Here is a 20,014-nt window from a genome sequence, read left to right on the forward strand (position 1 = left end):
ATACAAGCAATTATCATTTAATCCATGCTATACATTTCCCCCTACACTTCCTCTATCATTCGTTTTGTGTAAGTAGAGTGGTGTCTTTCATGGATCTTCATCCACCTTATTCTCAAAGATTTCCCTAAGATACACTCTCACTGGTGTATCAAGGGAAAAAAAATTGAGTTCTATTCAGTCAGATGGAAAGTGAGTCTGGCAGTGGTAGGCTGGTGGGCTACCAGCTACTGTCTCAGCTTTTTCTGGATACATCATCACTGCTCCTTCTCCAGCCAGTAGGATTCCTAGAACCTCCACTTCCTGTTCCCTAGCACATTTTCTATACATCTCCATTTTCAGGTGTGTGTTGTTCACTGTCACTGAACGTGAACACGCCTGCCATTGCAGCCTGATAACACATCCTACTTGATGTAGATAAGCTGTCATCTTTAGCGACTTACACTTGGGGGAGCCCTCAGTCACTAGATTCCTGATGCCACTCCCTGATGTACCACACTTACTTTCCCCTTCTACCTTCTTTATTTTGGAGTAGAGGAGTAAATAATAACACAAGTGTCACACTATGCAAAAAACACGTTCTTAAAGCAGACCACGTCTGCTCGTGTGCAAACTGCATGTCACCTGTGCTGTCAGTGTTGAAGCTGTGATTAACAAGATGCAATTTATAAACCTGTCTTGTAACCACTATGTACAGTCTATATTCTGCATGTCGGGGGGAAAGAACAACATCTACCAATTTGTGTGCTCTGCGGAGATGAGGATAAAGTTCAATATTGCTAGACCTCAAAGACTTGGCGGGGGCGAGGGGGGTGGTTGTAAGGCAAATCTGATCATCCATGTTAATGGCTTTTGTGAAACCATCAATTGAAGCATAAGACATAATTTGTTTTAAAATGACATTTCAGTACAGGTTCTTTAAAATCACTCCATCTCCTACAACATAATTATTTCACTTTGCAGAGAAGAATCCTCTTCAATGTTGTCATTTTATCAGAGCCTTCTCAGTTCAAACTCAACATGCCCAAAATTAACATCTTTCTGGAATGAGTTTTTCTATTGAATGAGTAGCATAAGGCACCAGATCCAATTTATCATGCATATGCTTTAGATTTAGCTTAAGTGCCTCTTTATTTTGACTTTCAAATTAAGTCATTTTGGAGTTGATGTTCAATCCACACCATTTGTGCAAAGTGCATGACACAGCTGTACACAGAGCTCCGATAGCCCAAAGCCTACTTTTTTTTTTTTTTTTTTTTTTTTTTTTTGCTTGCACTTTAACAGTTTGTTTTCTGCTGCTATGGCTCTGTAGAGACCCTCTGAGAATGAGTTCACCCTCAAGGTTGACTCTATGTTCTCTACAGGGGACACTATCTCCCCCAAGGGAGTGAAAATTAGTGTGGGGGTTGGAGGCAAGCAAAAAATGTTACTCTTTTTATTTACAAGGCACAGATATATACACAACGCATAAACAGATACACAGTATATCTGTGGCATTAAAATTTTATGGGAGCTGGGGTGATTAAGGGAAAAAGATATTTGAAGATGCTCTTGGGATGTGAGGAACAATACTCTTAAACAGGCTGAGAAATATTGGTTAGTACAAAAGGATTTGTACATTAAGCACAGAAAGGGGAGCTTCTAGAATGATGACACGCGATATTTTCTTTTCCCACAGAACTGAGGGAGGGATCACCAAGGGGGCCACCATCGGGGTCCTCCTCGACTTAAATCGGAAAAACTTGACATTTTTTATCAACGACGAACAGCAGGGTCCCATAGCCTTCGAGAACGTGGAAGGCCTGTTCTTCCCGGCCGTGAGCCTGAACAGGAACGTGCAGGTAAGCACCGTGCCCCCGCGTGTCACCGCAGCTTCCGCTCGCTCTGCTTCAAAGGCTGCCCGCGGGCGGTACATTGATCCCTGAGACAGGGAAGCCAACCGTGTAAGGCCCAGACCAAGACACAGAGGAAAGGCGAGGGGAAAGGGATCAACGGTGACAACTGAGATGATTCCAGATCAGCATCATTCCCTTCGTTAAGCTTGGACACAGTCTAATTAACAGCGAGTGGGAAATCGGAACTCTGTTCATGGTTTGCTATTGATCATCCCTGAGGCCTAGATTCATCCCTAATAGGAACGAAACCCTTGAACCAGCTGGCATGAAAACAGATGGAATGACTTATGCAGAGTGCCATGAGCGCCCCAGAAGTAAAGGTGTGAGACTGAAGTTTTAGCACCATTATCAGAAATCCTGAACAACTTCTCTGCACTCTTACTCGATGGGGATAGAAAACAATCCCTGCCCACGGCCCACTTAGGATTTACTGCAAATGGCAAACTACAAGTTCTTCTCATGCATTCATTCAACAAACACCTACTGGGTGCCTTTAAATATGTAAGGCACTATTATTATAATTACTGTAAGTATTGTTGTTTATCAGTGAAAACAAAACAGATAAAAATCGTGCCCTCATAGAGTTACAGGAGATAGAAGAAATAATAAGCACAATTACTATGTTAATTATACAGTGTGTTAGAAGACAATAAACATAGAGGAGACAAGGCCAATGGCAAGGTGAGGGGGTGGAGAGTCCTGGCGTTGGAGGGGCAGCCACAGTCCCAGGGCACCCAGTGTGGGTAGGTCTTATTACTGTCACAGGTGAGCTGAGCCTTGGAGGGGGGCAGGAAGTGAGCTGTGTGGAGCCTTCCCAGCAGAGGGAACAACAGGACAAAGTTTCTAAGGCATGAGGGGCCTCACAGGAGCAAGGGGGGACCAAGGGGCCATGGCTGGGCAAAGATCAGAGAGCGTGGGGTGCCCTGAGGGGCTGTCCTTGCCCTTCCCGGCTGGAGCTGTCATTACCAGCTGTGCACCATTCAGCAGCTGGCTGCCTTAAGAGACACAGGCCTTGGGAGTCCAAACACTGCAGGTGATTTTTGCTCTGTTCAGAACCGCAGTCTCGGAAACTATTTTTAAAAAAAAAACGTTGTTTATCAGTATGTACAGTAAAAGTGATTGCAACCCAGTGACCTCTGCCCTTCTCTCTTCCTGCAACTAGACGGGGTTTTCTGGGAGGCTGAAATCTAATCTCTCAGAGCTCAGCCTCTACATTGGAAGAAAGAAAACCATAAATTGCCCTAGAAGTGAGTCTTAGAAAAAAACCTTCGAAGTTTTCCACATTTTCAGCTGTTTCCCCTTCCAAGGAATATTGCACTCGATGCTCTTCAGCGGTTTCCAGGATGTTCTGAGTATCTCTGGAGAAAACCTCTTGGGCTGGGGAAGACAGGGAGGAGAAGGGGAGGGATAACCGCCCCACAGGGGACAGTTCCAGCCTCGTCTGTGCAGCTTCCCACTGAAGTGCAAGGCTGCACGAAACCCGGTAAACAGTATAAGTGCCCATGTTTCTTCTTACTTGGCAATCACCTATCCATTTCCCAAGCAAAAGGCTTGGGAGTTCACTGGGAGTTCACTGGTGGACAAGTTGTAAGGGAAGGGTTGTCTGCTCACCTGTTCTCTATCCATGGATTTGGCAGTGTCACTGCGTCCTGACCAACAGGTTTGCTACCTGCAGATCAATGCCTGTGTCTTCACTCCTAAGGAACACAGTCTTCCCAGGATCCTTAAAAGAGGCAGGTGGATGAAAACCGTATTATCAAGTGTCTCCAGGATTTGGGAGCCTACCGCGGTGGCCAGGCTCCTCACACAGGCAGAATTCTACTAGAATTCTCTTTAACGTCTACCAGAATAGATGTTAAAGAAAGCCAACCGGGCCCCTGTTGAATTAGGAACACATGCACTGCGCCCTGGGGAGGGGCATGCCGGGAGGGTTCCCGCGGTGCCTCCAGGACTCACAGTCTCGTCCCCCAGGTCACGCTTCACACCGGGCTCCCAGTCCCTGACTTCTACTCCAGCAGAGCGTCAATAGCCTAAGGACGACCGCCCTCACCTCTGCCTGAGAGAGCGACCGCAGGAGCTCGGCCAGCACACGGTGGGAGCGCTCCGGAAGCAGAGGGGGAGGAGAGAAAACCTGGACCCTGTGTTTTCACACCCCACAGCTCCACCCCTTCCTTCCCAACCCCCCTCCGGCTCTGATGCCTGCTGTCACTTCCGCCTCCAGCAACAATGGACCTAGACAGCCCACCGTGTCACTTAGCTTCGCTCCCAGAGTTTGATTTTATTTAACTTAATTTTTTTTTAATGTAGGTGAGTTCTATTTTGTTTCTTTTCTGATCATGTTATTGATGACTGACTGTACTGGTACTGCCAAGAGAATATTCTCCTGATAACTTTTTTCTTAAATTTCTGACGAAGAGGTTGTAGAGAGAGGTGGGGAAGAATGAGCTGAATTTGGAGCTTGCAGTGTACCTCCTAGAAAGTTCTTGCCCTGTCACCTCTCACGCAGGGTTAGCCCTGCATAGCTAATCTTTGAGAGGTGGGCAGAATGCATGCAGCATTGAGAAGTTTTACTATCTATCGAAGCACAAAAATATTAGCCATAGGGCTACACAGAGGTTCACAGCAGGCAGGACGAATAGGCCAGAAACCCTAATCATCGAATCAAACTAGCAAGTCTCTAGATGTAGGCAGGCCAGGAGATTTATGATTTGGTTCATTTATTTAATACAAGTTTTTAACTGAGAACCTACTATGGACCAGGCACTGTTCTAGACACTGGAGACACAGTAGTGAATACACAGGCGTGGTTACTGCCCTTCTGGGGCTTATAGTCTCATAGGAGAGCAAACCAAAAATAAAACAATTACAAAATTGTCATAAGTCCTAGAAAGGAAATAAACAAGGGACAAAGAGGCTCATTGACAAGATCTCTCAGATCCCCAAGAGTGATGCTAAAAATCTACACATTCTGGCCAGCGCAGCAGACACATACCAACTCAATGCCTTTTCAACAACGCTGTTTTAATTATGGTACATGCTGCCATTCATCACAGAGCCCTTCTTTGGCAGAAATGATGTCAGCATTCTTATTTGTTAATGCTGCAGTGACACTGAGCCTTAAAAATAAATGTGAGGGAAAAAAAAAAAAAAAGCAACCAGAGGGAGAACCCATTCTCAGTAACGGGGGATCTGAAGTTTCAGTCCACGGCACCCCCATTCTCAGGATAAACGCGCTTGTCTCCATGAACACCTGTGCCTGTTATAAATGACACATCCGTCCACTCTGCTGCCATGCACACTCAGCTTTCTGGAGTCGTTCAAACAATGTGTGGAAGAAAAATGCAGTTGTGTGTCGTTGCTATGACGGAGCACAGACTATAATGCTCATTACTTCTCTGTAGAGATAGACTCATGTAGGTTACCTTTCAGAATCTTTAGTTTGACATGAAGTTTTAGAAAACATAGAACATGGAAAGAGGTTCTGATCAGTTGTCTAAGCATTTGCCAGTGAGCCAAGATAATCACCATGAAGAAACAAGAATAACAAATAAAAGAGAAGAGGTAGAATGGGAAAGCTAACAAACTAAAGTTTTGGCAACAAATAATATATGTAGATAGCTAATTATTTCCTTTTGTGCTTTATTTAGGTCATTTCTATCAGTTACAGTGTTTTTCTAGTTAAGCGTACCTAATTTATTGAATGGGTGCTATCCTGTTTATGTCCATCTTGGTTTCTTGGCTACAGAAAAACTCTGTTGCAGGGCAACACTAGTTTGATATTTGACTTACTCTCCAATGAGACTCGAAGGCTGGGCCGCTATAGACTCATAGTTACTCTCGTTCTTTATTAAGTTCATCTTGCTAATTAGATTTCTAGTGACTTGTAACACGTAGTTTACACAGAATTGCCATTGTAGATGCATACAGCTACTGTACTAGAGAAAAATGGATATTTCTGGTGTGCCAATAAAAGGTTTTTATGAGAGAATATCACATGTCTCTTTAGAATGTCTTAGTTTTTGTCTCGTGGGATGACAATTCACCTTTGTCAGAGCAATATTTTTTCAGCCAAGTGTAACTGGAAAGTCCCCCAGAGCTCTTGAAAGTACTTGCTCTTCACCTGATTTCCTTGGGAGACCGGCGCTGTCTGCTGGTGGTCCCTACGTCCTGAGTCTTAGCTTAGGGTGAAACATTTAGAGTTTAGATGTTGTTTGGGTTTGCCTCCAAATATTGGGAACTTGCTTTAACAGGCCTGCTCCTGAAAAAGGCCGTAAACGTGTACTACAAAATAGTGTCGCTGACTTTTTCAAACCTGGTTCCCACAACATTGCTTTGAATGCCTGAACCATACAGTTATTTTTAAATAATCACAACAGTATTGATCTCCCTTACACTGTGATTACCCTTTTAAAACAAACGGGTTTCTTTTTTAATGTTTATTTATTTTTGAGAGAGAGAAAGAGGCACAGAATCTGAAGCAGGCTTCAGACTCTGAGCTGCCAGCACATCTCAAACCCACGAACCACGAGACCATGACCTGTGCTGAGGTCAGATGCTCGACATTAAGCCACCCAGGCACCCCTGTTTTGTTATGTTTTGTTTGTCTGTTTGTTTGTTTGTTTTTTAAAGAAAACATCACCTGTAGGTGCCTGACCTAGGTTATCACCTCCAAGCAGCACACTCAGCAGTTGGCAGCAGCTCCTGTTCTGTGCCTGCCCAGGTCTCCCCACATCCTCACCCCTACCCTGACACTTCCTTCTGCTTCCTCTGTGGCTCCCATTGCTCTCGTGGTTTTCTTCCCTTCTGTTCTTTACCTAATGCAACACATTAGCCACTTTCTAGTCTTCTCATGGCACTAATGGAACTTCTGATTCCTGGCATTGCCTCAGAAGGTGATGAAGTGATTTGCAAAAGTCTCATCCTATTTTCTGGAAGTGAAATCCCTTTTTTCTGCCTTTAATGTGTGCATTAATCTTTTGCTCATCTATTCAACTTACTGATAAGAAATGAGGGCTTTCTGTTGAATCAGGATTTTGGATCATGAATCAAAGGAACTATAGTAATTAAAGAGGTTCTCAGATCACACTACCTTATAATTACTATGTACATGCTAAAAATGCCCACATATGTTCTTCAAATATATGTACCAGCTATTTTCATGGATACTGGCATTTATGGAAACTTGAGTCTGACATAACACATCACAGGTAAGTGGGCTTCCTAAATCTTGTCTTTATCCAAAGAGCCAGTGTTTCAGATACACACAGAATTTGAGGTATTGAATAAGACTGAACAGTGGAGGCACCTAATTAAATACACAGAATGATCAGCCTAGTTTTGGATGTATTATCTGCTCCACTCTGCCACAACTGTGCTAAGAAAAGCTTCAGGTACGGAATTAGATGTCACAGAATTAGTGGTGATGGTTGCATAACCGGGTTATTGTACCGCAAATCACTGAATTGTACAGTTGAAAGGCTGGAGGGCCATGTTGGACATGACCAGGACTCTCTTTATCCTCTCCCTCCAACTACACCCATATCTATTCCTCTTACCCCCAGCCTGTCCTCTGAGATAAAGCCCAAGGCAGAGGGAGGGATGTCAAGGACCTAGGAGCAGACCTCCTCATCCTACTTTTTCTTTCCCTTCCCATATTCCCTAGGTTGGTGGAAAGGCTTTGATTGGCTTCCTCTTCCTCTCTGGTGAAGATTGCCTCTCAGTTTCATTCTCAGCCTCTCTAATAGGGACTTTAACTTGCCTCTTTCTTGAGGGCTATAGTGACGGAGAGAGTAAAACCCTGGCTCCCATTAAGGAAGCAGTTAGAGATAGCTCTAACACACCCTCTGTGGTTATAAATCTTGCTCACATTTTTCTTCCTTCTCCCACCAGGTAAAAATAAACGTTCACCGTAAAATCTAAAAGAGTTAATATTTTGGTTGGTAGATCTTCCCCTTTCTTCCCCAGTATTTTTTTCCTGAAATTCTCTAATGATGAATATGATAAATGACAATACCATTAATAATATGATTGTATATTACATTTTAATTACCTGCTAACAACTTACAAACCATCTTTTGATGTATAGCCACAATTTGTAATGTGCGCAATAAAGGAAAGCGTAAAGCTAAAGAAACCACTTTAATGAGAGAAACATCATGAAGGTATAAACCAGTGGTTTTCAACCCTGGCTAAAATTCTCTAGTAAGGAGAGTAAGTTCAACCATGCATTTCTATATGTTCTGCACAAAGGAAGGGGCACAAAGTGAGATCATGCATGTAAAAGTGCTTCGTGAAATTGAGATGAAAGACATGGTAAATGTATCAATTGTTAAGTAACCTCTACACTCTGCATTATCAGATGACCCTGAGAGGAATAAAGTATAGTGACCACGAGCAGCATCTGGCAGTGACTGTCTAAATTTTGGTCCCGGCCCCAAGGTATGCCAGCCGTGTGCCCTGGAGCACACGATGGAAACTCACCCATGGTTTCTACAGTCTAGAGATAACAATAGAATGGTTTTGAGAGTTAAATCAAATAATGCATGTAAAACACTCTAAGCAGCACTTATCCCGCGATGAGTGCTATGAAGTGGGAGGTATTACTCATTTGTGTGCACTCGGTTCACGATGCCACTGTCCCATCCCCTCCCTTTTCTATTACTAAGGTCCCAACTGAGTGTCAATGATGATTCATCTAATCGTCCTCTTGGGAGACAATGCCTATCTCTGGAACTTGACAAAATAATTCTTTTGTTAAATTAATGGAAGACTGTAGGCAAGGACATTCTCAGCAAAAGCAGTGAGTTAATTCGTATGACACATTAAAATCTATTTCAAAACCACAGTAATCAAAATGACTTACTATTACTCAAACCAACTACAACTCAGAAACAGATTTCAATACATATTGAACCGAGAATCACAAAGGAGGAAATGAAAATTATTCAAAAATGTTGAAAAATATTTGAAAATTGGTCATCTATTCAGAAAGCAAAACTATGTTCTTAATCATAACACAATCCAGATATTAAGATATTAAACATAAAATATTTAAAACTTGACTAAACCAGAAGAGATTACAAATACTCATCTGCTCTTTCTCAAGGTTTATGTCGCTGTGAATTACTTTATGCAAAAAGCTTATCCATTTTCTCAAACTCCTCTACAACTTATATTTTACATTTTGAACCATCCTTTGTCATCCCTGCCTGTATATCATAATACCCAATTGTTTCCTTCTTTAATTAACTGGGCCCATCTTTCTTCTGTGTAAACCTACTTCTAGCACTATAGATTTATTGACTGTATTGATTTATTGCTATGCCACCATTTAACAAACTACTTTTAAGGAAAGATGAAAGTATTAATTATGAACTACTCTGCACTCTGTTTCTGGACTGTATTTTCAACCTAGTAGTTAGTTAATGAATTTATAATGAGCATGTTTTCTGAGGTAAATGAGGATCCTAATGCTTCCTTCTATAATGCTGATTTCCACTTGTGATCTGTGAAAAGACCGCTCCACTCAATATATTTTCCTAATTGCCTGGTGGGCAGTGTGGCTGTCAGATGTGATGAAACAAGTCCCCAGTCTTCTTGGTTGGCAGGCTTAAAATGATGAATAGGTGAAGGTTAATTGCAGCTTCTCCTGAGGTTAGTTTCGTTGCTGGCAATACAATAGGCTTTGCAAATATGCAAACTTTAATACCTAGGTATAGTGATATGCTCAGACCTGATAGACCTGCAGCAAAAAACCACAGGTACCTATCAGAAGGAAATCAGTCCATCTTAGAAATGTCATGCAGTTAACCCCTACAGTTACACATACTGTAGGCTGCTTGGCCATCATCCAACTTGGAAGGACACTTTTTCCTGATGTTAGGAGAGTCTGAGATCTGTTCTCCATGACTTGGGGATGGGTAAAGAGAGGATCCCACTAGACCAGATGAAGCACTGAGGTCCAGTCCTGGAGCATTTGGGATGCCAAAACGGGCTCAAAGGGGACAAAAGAGAACGGGATACAGGTACAGATTCGTCGGCAAGGAGCATTAGATGCATTCTACACATTTTTTTTTCTCTAGAGGTCTTGGGTGTCAGGCTTCCTCATTAAGCCTTTTGTCAGGTGTTTGGCAGTAACTAAAGGGAAGGCAATCACTCGGACACATTCCTAGTAGAATCTATCAAATGTTCTATCAAGGACAACAAAGGAACATCAGGATTTCAACAAAATGTGTCTGACCCCATATGTTATTTTTCATGGTCTGAATCTTCCTGGGGCTGGGCTAACAATAACAATAATAATACCCTGTTTCCTTATTTCTTAGATGCAAAGGTTGTTTGTATTTATTTATTTACTTATTTACTTATTTTTCACACTTTAACATCTCTGCAATCAAGATACGTCTTACACGTGTCAAAAGAAGGTCACCAGCCACTGATACAGTGGTGGTCCTCAATCTCCACTACACATTGAAATCATCTGAAGAACTGTAAAAATAGTGATACCAGGCTACTTAGTTTGGGATTCAGCCTGAGACTGTGGGATCTTTTAAGGTGCCCAGATGATTCTAATGTGCAGTCAGGCTCAAGAAGGCAGAGGACGAGTGGATGGCATCTCAGTTTTCACCGCCTGTGCAGTTAGGAAATATATACAAATTGGGGGGGGGGGGGGGGGCTGTTCTTCACCTGTTACTGCTGTGGAGTTATTTCCACTGATAGCTGGTGAACGTATTCATTTATCTAATTTTATTAGGTTTTTTTCTTTTTTAATAGTTTATTGTCAAGCTGGTTTCCATATAACACCCAGTGCTCATCCCCACAAGTGCTCTCCTCCATGCCCATCACCCCCCTTCCCCTCCCCCCATACCCATCAGTCCTCAGTTTGTTCTTAACATTCAAGAGTCTCTCCTGGTTTGCCTCCCTCCCTCTCCCCCCACCATTTCCCCCCTTCTTCTCCCCCACGGTCCTCCGTTAAGTTCCTCCTAATTCCAGTACAGTCAGCATATAGTGTTATATTAGTCTCACGTGTACAGATTAACTGGTAAATTTAAATACACATCACAATTATCACTTAAAAGGTCTTTTTAAAGATTCTGCTATAATGCAACATAGAAAAAAAATTTGTGTGTGCACCAAGTTAATAACCATATGCTGGATGCTGTGATTGAAAGCAGTAAAAATTGCCAAACTTCTGAGAACAGATGACAAGATTTTCATTGTTAGGACCAACTGAAATGTCAAAAACTATCATTCAGATGTCCAAATCTGTCAAAAGCTTCCAGCTACTTCCCAGAAAAGCTCTTTACTTAAAGTTACTTATAATTCAATTATCTGCAACAACACAAGGTAGCCAAAGGGAAATGCAAACAAACACACTAACAAAGCCCCACACAACCCACGATATTCTTTGACATGTGTTTAAATTATTCTGCTGAATCACAAAGATGTTAACAAGGTCCAGATCACCAGCAGGGGTTACCATTACATTACATGTAACAGCTGATGGCCATACTTGATAGAGAGGTATGCTAGACCCCAATTGTGATTGTCATTCTGAAAAGGAAGTTATGTATTTGTAGAGATAAATGTATGATGGTGTAAACTGGGATTTTTTTAAATTGTGTGCATTTAACATTTGTATTTGGTTTTGGTTTTCTCCAAAAGAGCTAATCTGAAGTCCGTGATACGTCTTAAAATCTCTGACAAAAGCTTGTTACAATTGAGAAATACTCTAATAATACTAGTGGTCATATATTGAATATCATTGTTTTCCATGCAATGTACAAGAGGCTTACTTACACATTTTAGTTATTGGCATTTTATCAAGAAATGATAAAAATTGAAGCACAAAGAGCTTAAGTAACTTGCCTAAGGTCACACAGCAGGCAAATGTGAGAGTCAAGGTTTCTTTTTTTCCCCACTGACAGCAGCTTGTATAATCTTTATTTAAAACTATAAAATCTGTTAATTTCTTTTAATATTTTTAATTTATTTAAATCCAAGTTAGCCAACATATATGTGTGTGATAATGGCTTCAGGAGTAGAATTTAGTGATTCATCACTTATATATAACACCCAGTGCTCATCCTAACAAATGCCCTCCTTAATGCACATTGCCCATTTAGCCCAAGCCCCCACCCAACACCCCACCATCAACCTTCAGTTTTCTGTATTTAAGAGTCTCTTATGGTTTGCCTCCCTCTCTGTTTTTATCTTATTTTTCCTTCCCTCCCCCTATGTTCATCTGTTTTGTTTTTTAAATTCCAATTATGAGTGAAATCATATATTTGTCTTTCTCTAACTGACTCATTTCGCTTAGCATAGTACACTCTAGTTCTATCCACATTGTTGCAAATGGCAAGACTTCATTCTTTTTGATTGCCAAGTTATATTCCATTGTGTATATATGTCACATCTTTATCCATTCATCAGTTGATGAACATTTAGGCTCTTTCAATAATTTGACTATTTTGGTAGTGCTGCTTTAAGTATTGGGGTGCATGTGCCCCCTTTGAATCCACATTTTTGTATCCTTTGGTTAAATACCTAGGGCAATTGCTGAGTCATAGGGTAGCTCTACTTTTAGTTTCTTTTAGGAACCTCCATATTGTTTTCCAGAGTGGCTGCTCCAGTTTGCATTCCTGCCAACAGTGCTAAAGTGTTCCCCTTTCTCTGCATCCTCACCAATATCCATTGTTTCTTGAGTTGTTTAGCCATTCTGATGGTGTGAGGTGGCATCTTGTTGCGGTTTTGATTTGTATTTTCCTAATGATGAGTGATGTTGAGCATCTTTTCATGTGTCTGTTAGCCATCTGGATGTCTTCTTTGGAAAAGTGTCTGTTCATGTCTTTTGCCCATTTCTTTACTGGATTATTTATATTTTGGGTATTGCGTTTGGTAAGTTCTTTATAAATTTTGCATATTAACCCTTTATCTGATATGTCATTTGCAAAAACCTTCTCCCATTCTGTTGGTTCCCTTTTAGATTTGTTGTTTCCTTCATTGTGCATAAGCTTTCTATCTTGATGAGGTCACAATAGTCATCTTTGCTTTGTTTCCCTTGCCTCCAGAGACATGTCTAGTAAGAAGTTGCTGTAGCCTAGGTCAAAGAGGTTGTTGCCTGTGTTATCCTCTAAGATTTTGATGGTTTTTTATCTTACATTTAGGTCTTTCATCCATTTTGAGTTTATTTTTGTGTATGGTGTAAGAAAGTGGTCAAGTTTCATTCTTCTGCATCTTGCTGTCCACTTTTTCCAACACCATTTACTGAAGAGACTGTCTTTTTCCATTGGATACCCTTTCCTGCTTTGTCAAAGATTAGTTGGCCATACATTTGTGGATTTATTTCTGGATTCTCTATTCTGTTCCATTGACCTATGTGTCTGTTTTTGTGCCAGTACCATACTGTCTTGATTACCATTTTGTAAATACAGCTTGAAGTCCAGAATTGTTATGCCTCTAGCTTTGGTTTTCTTTTTCAACATTACTTTGGCTATTCAGGGTCTTATCTAGTTTCATACAAATTTTAGAATTGTTTATCCTAACTGAAGGTGTTGGTGTTATTTTAACAGGGATTACATCGAATATGTAGATTGCTTTGGGTGATATTGACATTTTGACAATATTTGTTCTTCCAATCCATGAGCATGGAATGTTTTTCCATTTATTTGTGTCCTCTTCAATGTCTTTCACAAGTTTTCCATAGTTTTCAGAATACAGATCTTTTACCTATTTGGTTAGGTGTATTCCTAAGTATCTTTTGGTACAATTGTAAGCAGAATAAATTCCTTGATTTCTCTTTCTACTCCTGCATTATTGGTGTATAGAAATGCAACCAATTTCTGTATGTTGATTTTATATCCTTCAACTTTGCTGAATTCATGTATAAGTTCTAGCTGTTTTTTGGTAGAGTCTTTCAGGTTTTCTATGTAGATTATCATGTTGTGATATGATTATGAAGAGTGAAAATTTGACTTCTTCCTTGCCCATTTTGATGCCTTTTATTTCTTTTTGTTGTCTGGTGAGAGTGGACATCCCTGTAATGTTCCTGACATTAGGGGGAAAGCTCTCAGTTTTTAAGATTAAGGATATTGGCTGTGGGTCTTTTGTATATGTCTTTTATGATGTTGAGGAATGTTCCTTCTATCCATACTTTCATGAGGGTTTTCATCAAGAAAGGATGCTGTATTCTGTCAAGTGCTTGTTCTACGATTATTGACAGGATCATGTAGTTCTTGTTCTTTCTTTTATTAATGTGATGTATCACATTGATTGATTTGCAAATATTGAACCATCTCCACATCCCAGGAATAAACCCCTCTATTGTGATAAATAATTCTTTTAACGTATTGTTAGATTCGATTTGCTAGTATTTCGTTGAGAATTTTTGCAGAGCCAAGATTTCAATTCAAACAGGCTGACTCCAGAGCCCGTGCTCTTAATTAACTAGTTGGTTGGTTATAAGACACAGTGATTGCTCTGCATAGTGTGCACCACGTACAACACACTCATTCATTCAATAAATATTTAATGAGAACCTGTGAGCACTAAACACAGTTAAATACTAGAGATACCAGTGAACAAAATAGACAAAGTCTCCATCTTCTTAGACTCAATATTCTAATTGGAAATGCATATAATAAATAAGTAGATAAATAAAGCTCAAGATAATTTTAAATACTAAGACCAGAAATTGAACCACTTAATGAGATAGAAAGTTTTAGAGTGGTCAGCAATTGTCTGTGGAGGTGGTATTTGGGTTGCATAGGGTCATGGGCAATGGCAGAGGGCCTTGAGGTGGGAACGAGCTGTGTGTGTCCAAGGAGCTAGAAAGCAGTGCAGTACAGCTGACCTGCAGTGAGAGGGAGATCAGCACCAGGTGAGGCCAGGAGGTGGGCAGGGCCAGACCACAGAGGCTCCCATAGGCCAGGAACAGCGGGTAAGGGTCTGGTTACAAAAACCGGAACCTGACTCTGGCTGACCTAAAGGCACTGATGGAAGGTATTACAATGGTAGCTCAGAAAGGTGGGGACCAGAGCAGCTCTGGATATTGAGGAGTAGAAACTGATGAGCCATTGGCCTTCTACAGGCCACACAAAGGCTGCTCAAACGCTCCTGCTCCTTCCCATCTTTTTTTCCCTGCTCAAGATTTGATTCCAAAAAGATAGTGTGATTGTGCTTGGGTCCTGTGTCTGACTCTTCTTGGCTGGGGGATGGCAGGATGTCATGACTTAGAACCCAAACCACTGCAGTCAATCTGGGTGCTGTTTCCAGGAAAGTGGGGATGGGTGCTGGCAGCAAAATGAGCGAAGGAAAGTGACAGGTTATATCTATGCAGTGATTTGAGTGAATGAAGTCTGTGCCTTTAAGGCTAAGCCTTTAATTACTGCTCTGTGTGTGTGTGTTTACAAAAGCAAATGCTTTAGCAATAGCAGGAAGCAAGGTGGCTCAATTTCAATCTCTGCAGAGAATAAACAGGGAAGGGGGAAATTCTCTTCAGTATTGATGTTATGTCTCAGAATACTGAATGCTCAACTAATTTAGCTCAAAAAACAACAAAGCTTCCACAACTCAGTTGAATCTGGGGCCAGAGCCAATTTTACCTAATATATCCTTTCCAAGGAATGAACACAAGAAATCACTGCCTCTGAGTTAGTCAAAACTGAACTGGGAATTCTTTTTCTCATGGCATAAATATCCACATAGCTGGTAAAAAAAAATTTAATCATTCTTTCGTCTTGCTGATCTGAAAATCTGTCTCAACACGGACTCTTGAGTCACAAAAATCAGGTTCACAGTGCACATCAACCTCTTTATCACATACAAGCTTAAACAAGGTAATTAACCTCAAGAAGCCTTAGTTTGTCATAAACCAGAGATAATAATACCTACACGATAGGGCCATTGTAAAAATTAAGTGAAAAAGTAAACTATATGGCTTACTATAGCGCTTCCTTGGGATTCCTCTTGATTAAGCTCTTGCCAATCCTGGCAATGCAGAATAGTCAGTTTATAACTAAATACACATTGCTCTTATGTTTACAGTATGGATGGGGAAGGGGGAAAAGGCTGCAAGGGATTTTGGCCTTGAATAACTTCACAAGATTTTCATTCCTTGAGTATCATTCCCACCCATGTTTCTTAAAGCAGTAATAGTAATTGTTACTGTGCTCACAATGTACTGAGCACTGTTCTAAACACTTCACATCTATTAAGCTCACTTAATCTATGGGGTTTACATTACTGTTATTCCCCCATTTTAAAAATGAGGAAACTAAAACAAATAAAGTTTGTGTAATTTGCCCAAGGTCACACAACTGATATATGATAGAGCTGGGGTTGGAAGGAAGACCCCACATGTCAGTTCTGGGGTCTTCACTCCTAACCATTCTGTTCTACTTTCAGAATAGGAAAGAAGCAATAATCTATATATACCCCCAGTAGGATGCTCAGCTTCCTCCCTTGCGTGCAAAGTTGTTCCATTCAGGGTGTGGAATAACAAATTACAACTCCAGTTTTAAAATTACATGTGTTTTGTGGATCCTCAAAAATAGATTTAAAGAGTTTTCAAGTTTTAAGTTTTGTTGAAAAATACTTTATGTGAATGAATTCTTTGAGGACAGGGACGATGTCTTCTTTAGCATCATTCCAGTAGGAAACAACGGAATATGCTATGCCTTATCCGCATGAACAGGCCACAACTACCTATGGTCACTCCTTTAACATTTGACCTTGGTCAAGCTTCTCAGCTCCCTCGGTTCATGGGAGTGGCACACATGGCATGGAGGAAATGTTATTGACTAGAATCAGACCCTGTAGGGGATTAGAAGGATTTAGGTCTTCTCTTCTTTTCCTGGAATAGATTAAAGTGGTTTATGTCCAAGTATTTGGCTATTTTAGATACCTGATGTAAGAGGAACCATGTAGCATTGTCGCTTCTGAGACTGGCATATTTCACTCAGCATAATGTACCCAAGGTTCATCCATGTTGCCTCACATTACAGAATTCACTTCTTTTTTTAAGACTGAATAATACTCCATTGTGTGTGTATACCATATTTTCTCTATCCATTCATCTGCAGATGGACATTTAGTTGTTTCCATATCTTGGCTATTATGAATAATACTGCGATAAACACAGGGATGCTAAAATACAGAGTCAAGGAACAGAATGGTTGTTGCCAGAGGCCAGGGGCTGGGGGAATGGGATGCTGCAAATCAATGGGCATAAAGTCTCAGTAAGCAACATGAATGAGTTCTAGAGATCTGCTGTATGACACTGTACTTGTAACTGATAATACTGCATTATATACTTAATTTGTCAACAGAATAGATCTCACATTAAATGTCTTTACTACACTAAAATAAAATTTAATTCTTTAAAAAGGTTCATGTCCAGGGCCTGGAGAAATTCTCATAGAAACCTGGTCTCCCAGGACCTTGGCCCTTGGCCTTGGCATTATTATCCAGGAGGATCGAGACCAAAGCCAACACCAGGCAGAATTGCAAAGTAAACAAGGTATCTCTTTGGTAACCTCTCACTTTCCTCTTCTGTTCATCCCCCCTCACCAGGATCACAGTATGCAAAGTACCACAAGCTTCCAGCAGCTGCAGCTTGGCTCACCCCCGCCCCAGGAGCCATACTCAGCTCAATCTCTCCTCCATTTCCCTCATTAATCAGATCTCCCAACCTACAATTTCCTGGTTATTGCTGTATCAGGGTAATAATCTCCAATCGTTTCTTACAAATTCTCACTAAGATATCTATATAAACCTCTTAAAATGCAAAAGTTTCAATAGCATTAGAAACCCTGTCAACCATTTAACAGGACCGAAACAGAACCTAGACCCATGTCAGCACAAAGGGTACTTGCGTGTGAAACATAATGGTGGCCAAGACACAAAGAGAACACAATTGAACTAAGCAGGCTCCAGCCCCTGGGACAGAGCCACATGGGCACCTGGGAAGAACAGAAAACGAACATGAGTCACCCCACAATCAGCAGCCAGCTCAAAAATGCAGGGCTTGCACAAAATAATGCCCAGGCGCTATGTCCTGTTGCTCCCACTGGGACCCACCTCCTCTTTTTGCAACCATTCAGGATGTACCTTTCAGAACACCCGGAGCTCGCGGCAGAGGGCGTGCCCTGCCTGGAGCTGATGCTGGCACAGAAGGGCTGAGGCAGGAAAATCTCCAGCGCCCAGCATGTTGAGGGCATTTTATTAATATTCTTGACGACAAAAATTATCTTTCCTAGTGAAGCAGAACAAAAGGGAGGTGGTTAGGACCAGGATTTATTTTTTAATTTTTTAATGTTTATTTATTTTTGAAAGAAAGAGACAGTGCACAAGTGGAGAAGGGGCAGAGAGAAAGGGAGACACAGAATCCAAAGCAGGCTTCAGGCTCTGAGCTGTCAGCACAGAGCCCGACGTGGGGCTTGAATTCACAAACTGCAAGATCATGATCTGAGCTGGTCAGACGCTTAGCTGACTGAGCCACCCAGGCACCCCTAGAACTAGAATTTTTTAAGGTGCAGTCACTGCTGCATTGAGGACACTGTAGACAATTGCCTTGGGGGAAAACTGCTTCTCCTCCCCTTTTTTTGTTAAAATGCTTTAAAGGAGGTGCACCTGGGTGGCCCCGTCAGTTAAACATCTAACTCTTGGTTTCAGCTCAGGTCATGATCTCAAGGTTTTGTGGGTTCGAGCCTCACTTAGGGCTCTGCATTGGCAGTGCAGAGTCTGCTTGGAATTCTCTCTCTCTCTCCCTCTATCTCTGCCCCTCCCCCACTTGCACTATCTCTGTCTCTCAAAATAAATAAACTTAAAAATAAATACATAAACTACTTTAAAGGAGGCTCTGATTATGTAAAAGGAAAGCTCCAGCCCAGCCCGGCAAGGATGACTGAGAGGACGTGGAACTAAACTGTTCTGTGCAGTAACGTGGGTGCTTCATCTTTGTGCGGGTAGGTTTGGGTGTGCTTGTTTGTCTGTTTCATTTTAAGGGACTTCGTTTTTCCTCCTGGCAGCCCAGAGATTGCAGTTAGGGGTCTCAAGGGAAAGAAGAGTTAGAAAAAGCCACTCTGTTCTCTAACAGTGGTCTCTAAGAGCATGAAAGCAGAATAAGACCTAAGGAAAGAAACAGCCAGAAAGCAACTCCCTCTGACCGTGTCTCGATGATCTGTGGGCACAATGACGTCTGATAACTGATTTCAAGGTATTTCCTGTGTTGTGACAATTCTCTTCTATTATCACCCTCTCTGCCAAGTCTTTAAAGACACCTCTTAGCTTACATTACCTAGTGCCAGTTTTAAGTGAGAAGTGTCTCAGCACTTAAGACCAAGTGATTTGGGGATTGGAGAGAAAACCCAAATCCCCAGGATTCATTGAGAATAAGCCAGCAGCCAAGCAACACATTGCTTCTAACATGCACAGTGCTCTCAGTGAGGAGAACTGTATAAATACAAATTTCTCAATTTTATTATGTATCTGTACTTATTTTTAAGATTCTCTTTGCTTCCTGCATTAACTCTTTCTCTTTTGTGGGTCAGTCCCATCTATTGAATCCATGCCTATTATACTATTGATTTTCCTTAAATGTTTGGCTATATTTGGGCTGAGGGTATATTGAGCTATAACTGATAGTTGTGATTTTTTTTAAAACCAGTGCGACTGTTCTCCAGCAAAAGCACTGTTCAGGGCAGAAGAGGATGTGGACTGAACAGGTAGATAGTCCTCAGGTTCAGTCTCCCCACCCCCCCCCCCCCCCCGTGGCTATAAGTTATCTGGGACATTAACCCATTGGCCAAATCTGTACTCCTGGAGGATGGCATTTGAAGAGACTCACTCAAGGACTTGTATCCTCAGCTTTATCCTAAGGCTCACTGTGAAAGTTGGGGTTAATACCTCATCTGGTGACTTAATTTCCCATGGGTCACCATATCAGGGGTCCCCCAAGACCAACTCTATGTTCAATGATTTGCTAGAAGGACTCACAGGATGTAGTTATACTCATAGGTGCAGTTTATTGCAACAAAAGATTCAAAGCTAAATCAGCAAAATAAAAGAATGCCTGGGGCAAAGTCCCAAGGAACCTAGAATCCGCTTCCAGAGACCTCTCTGAG

General features: G+C 41.4%; 1 protein-coding gene across 9 annotated transcripts in view; it reads left to right on the plus strand.

Moving 5' to 3' along the window:
* Nucleotides 1-5,885, plus strand: part of TRIM9 (tripartite motif containing 9) — a 103,214-nt gene extending 97,329 nt beyond the window's left edge. For 6 of the 9 annotated variants that reach the window (XM_039256131.1, XM_039256133.1, XM_039256127.1 and 3 more), the window contains 2 exons: nucleotides 1,676-1,838; nucleotides 3,864-5,885. In XM_039256131.1, the coding sequence (XP_039112062.1) occupies nucleotides 1,676-1,838; nucleotides 3,864-3,926 (226 nt within the window). In that variant the 3' untranslated portion in view covers nucleotides 3,927-5,885. Of the gene's footprint in view, nucleotides 1-1,675 lie in introns of all 9 variants that reach the window. The other 3 variants (XM_039256125.1, XM_039256129.1, XM_039256126.1) reach the window with 1 other exon arrangement.
* The last annotated feature ends 14,129 nt before the right edge of the window (nucleotides 5,886-20,014 follow it).

The sequence above is a fragment of the Hyaena hyaena genome, unplaced genomic scaffold (assembly GCF_003009895.1).
Source record: "Hyaena hyaena isolate Hyena2069 unplaced genomic scaffold, ASM300989v1 scaffold_559, whole genome shotgun sequence".
Taxonomy (NCBI): domain Eukaryota; kingdom Metazoa; phylum Chordata; class Mammalia; order Carnivora; family Hyaenidae; genus Hyaena; species Hyaena hyaena.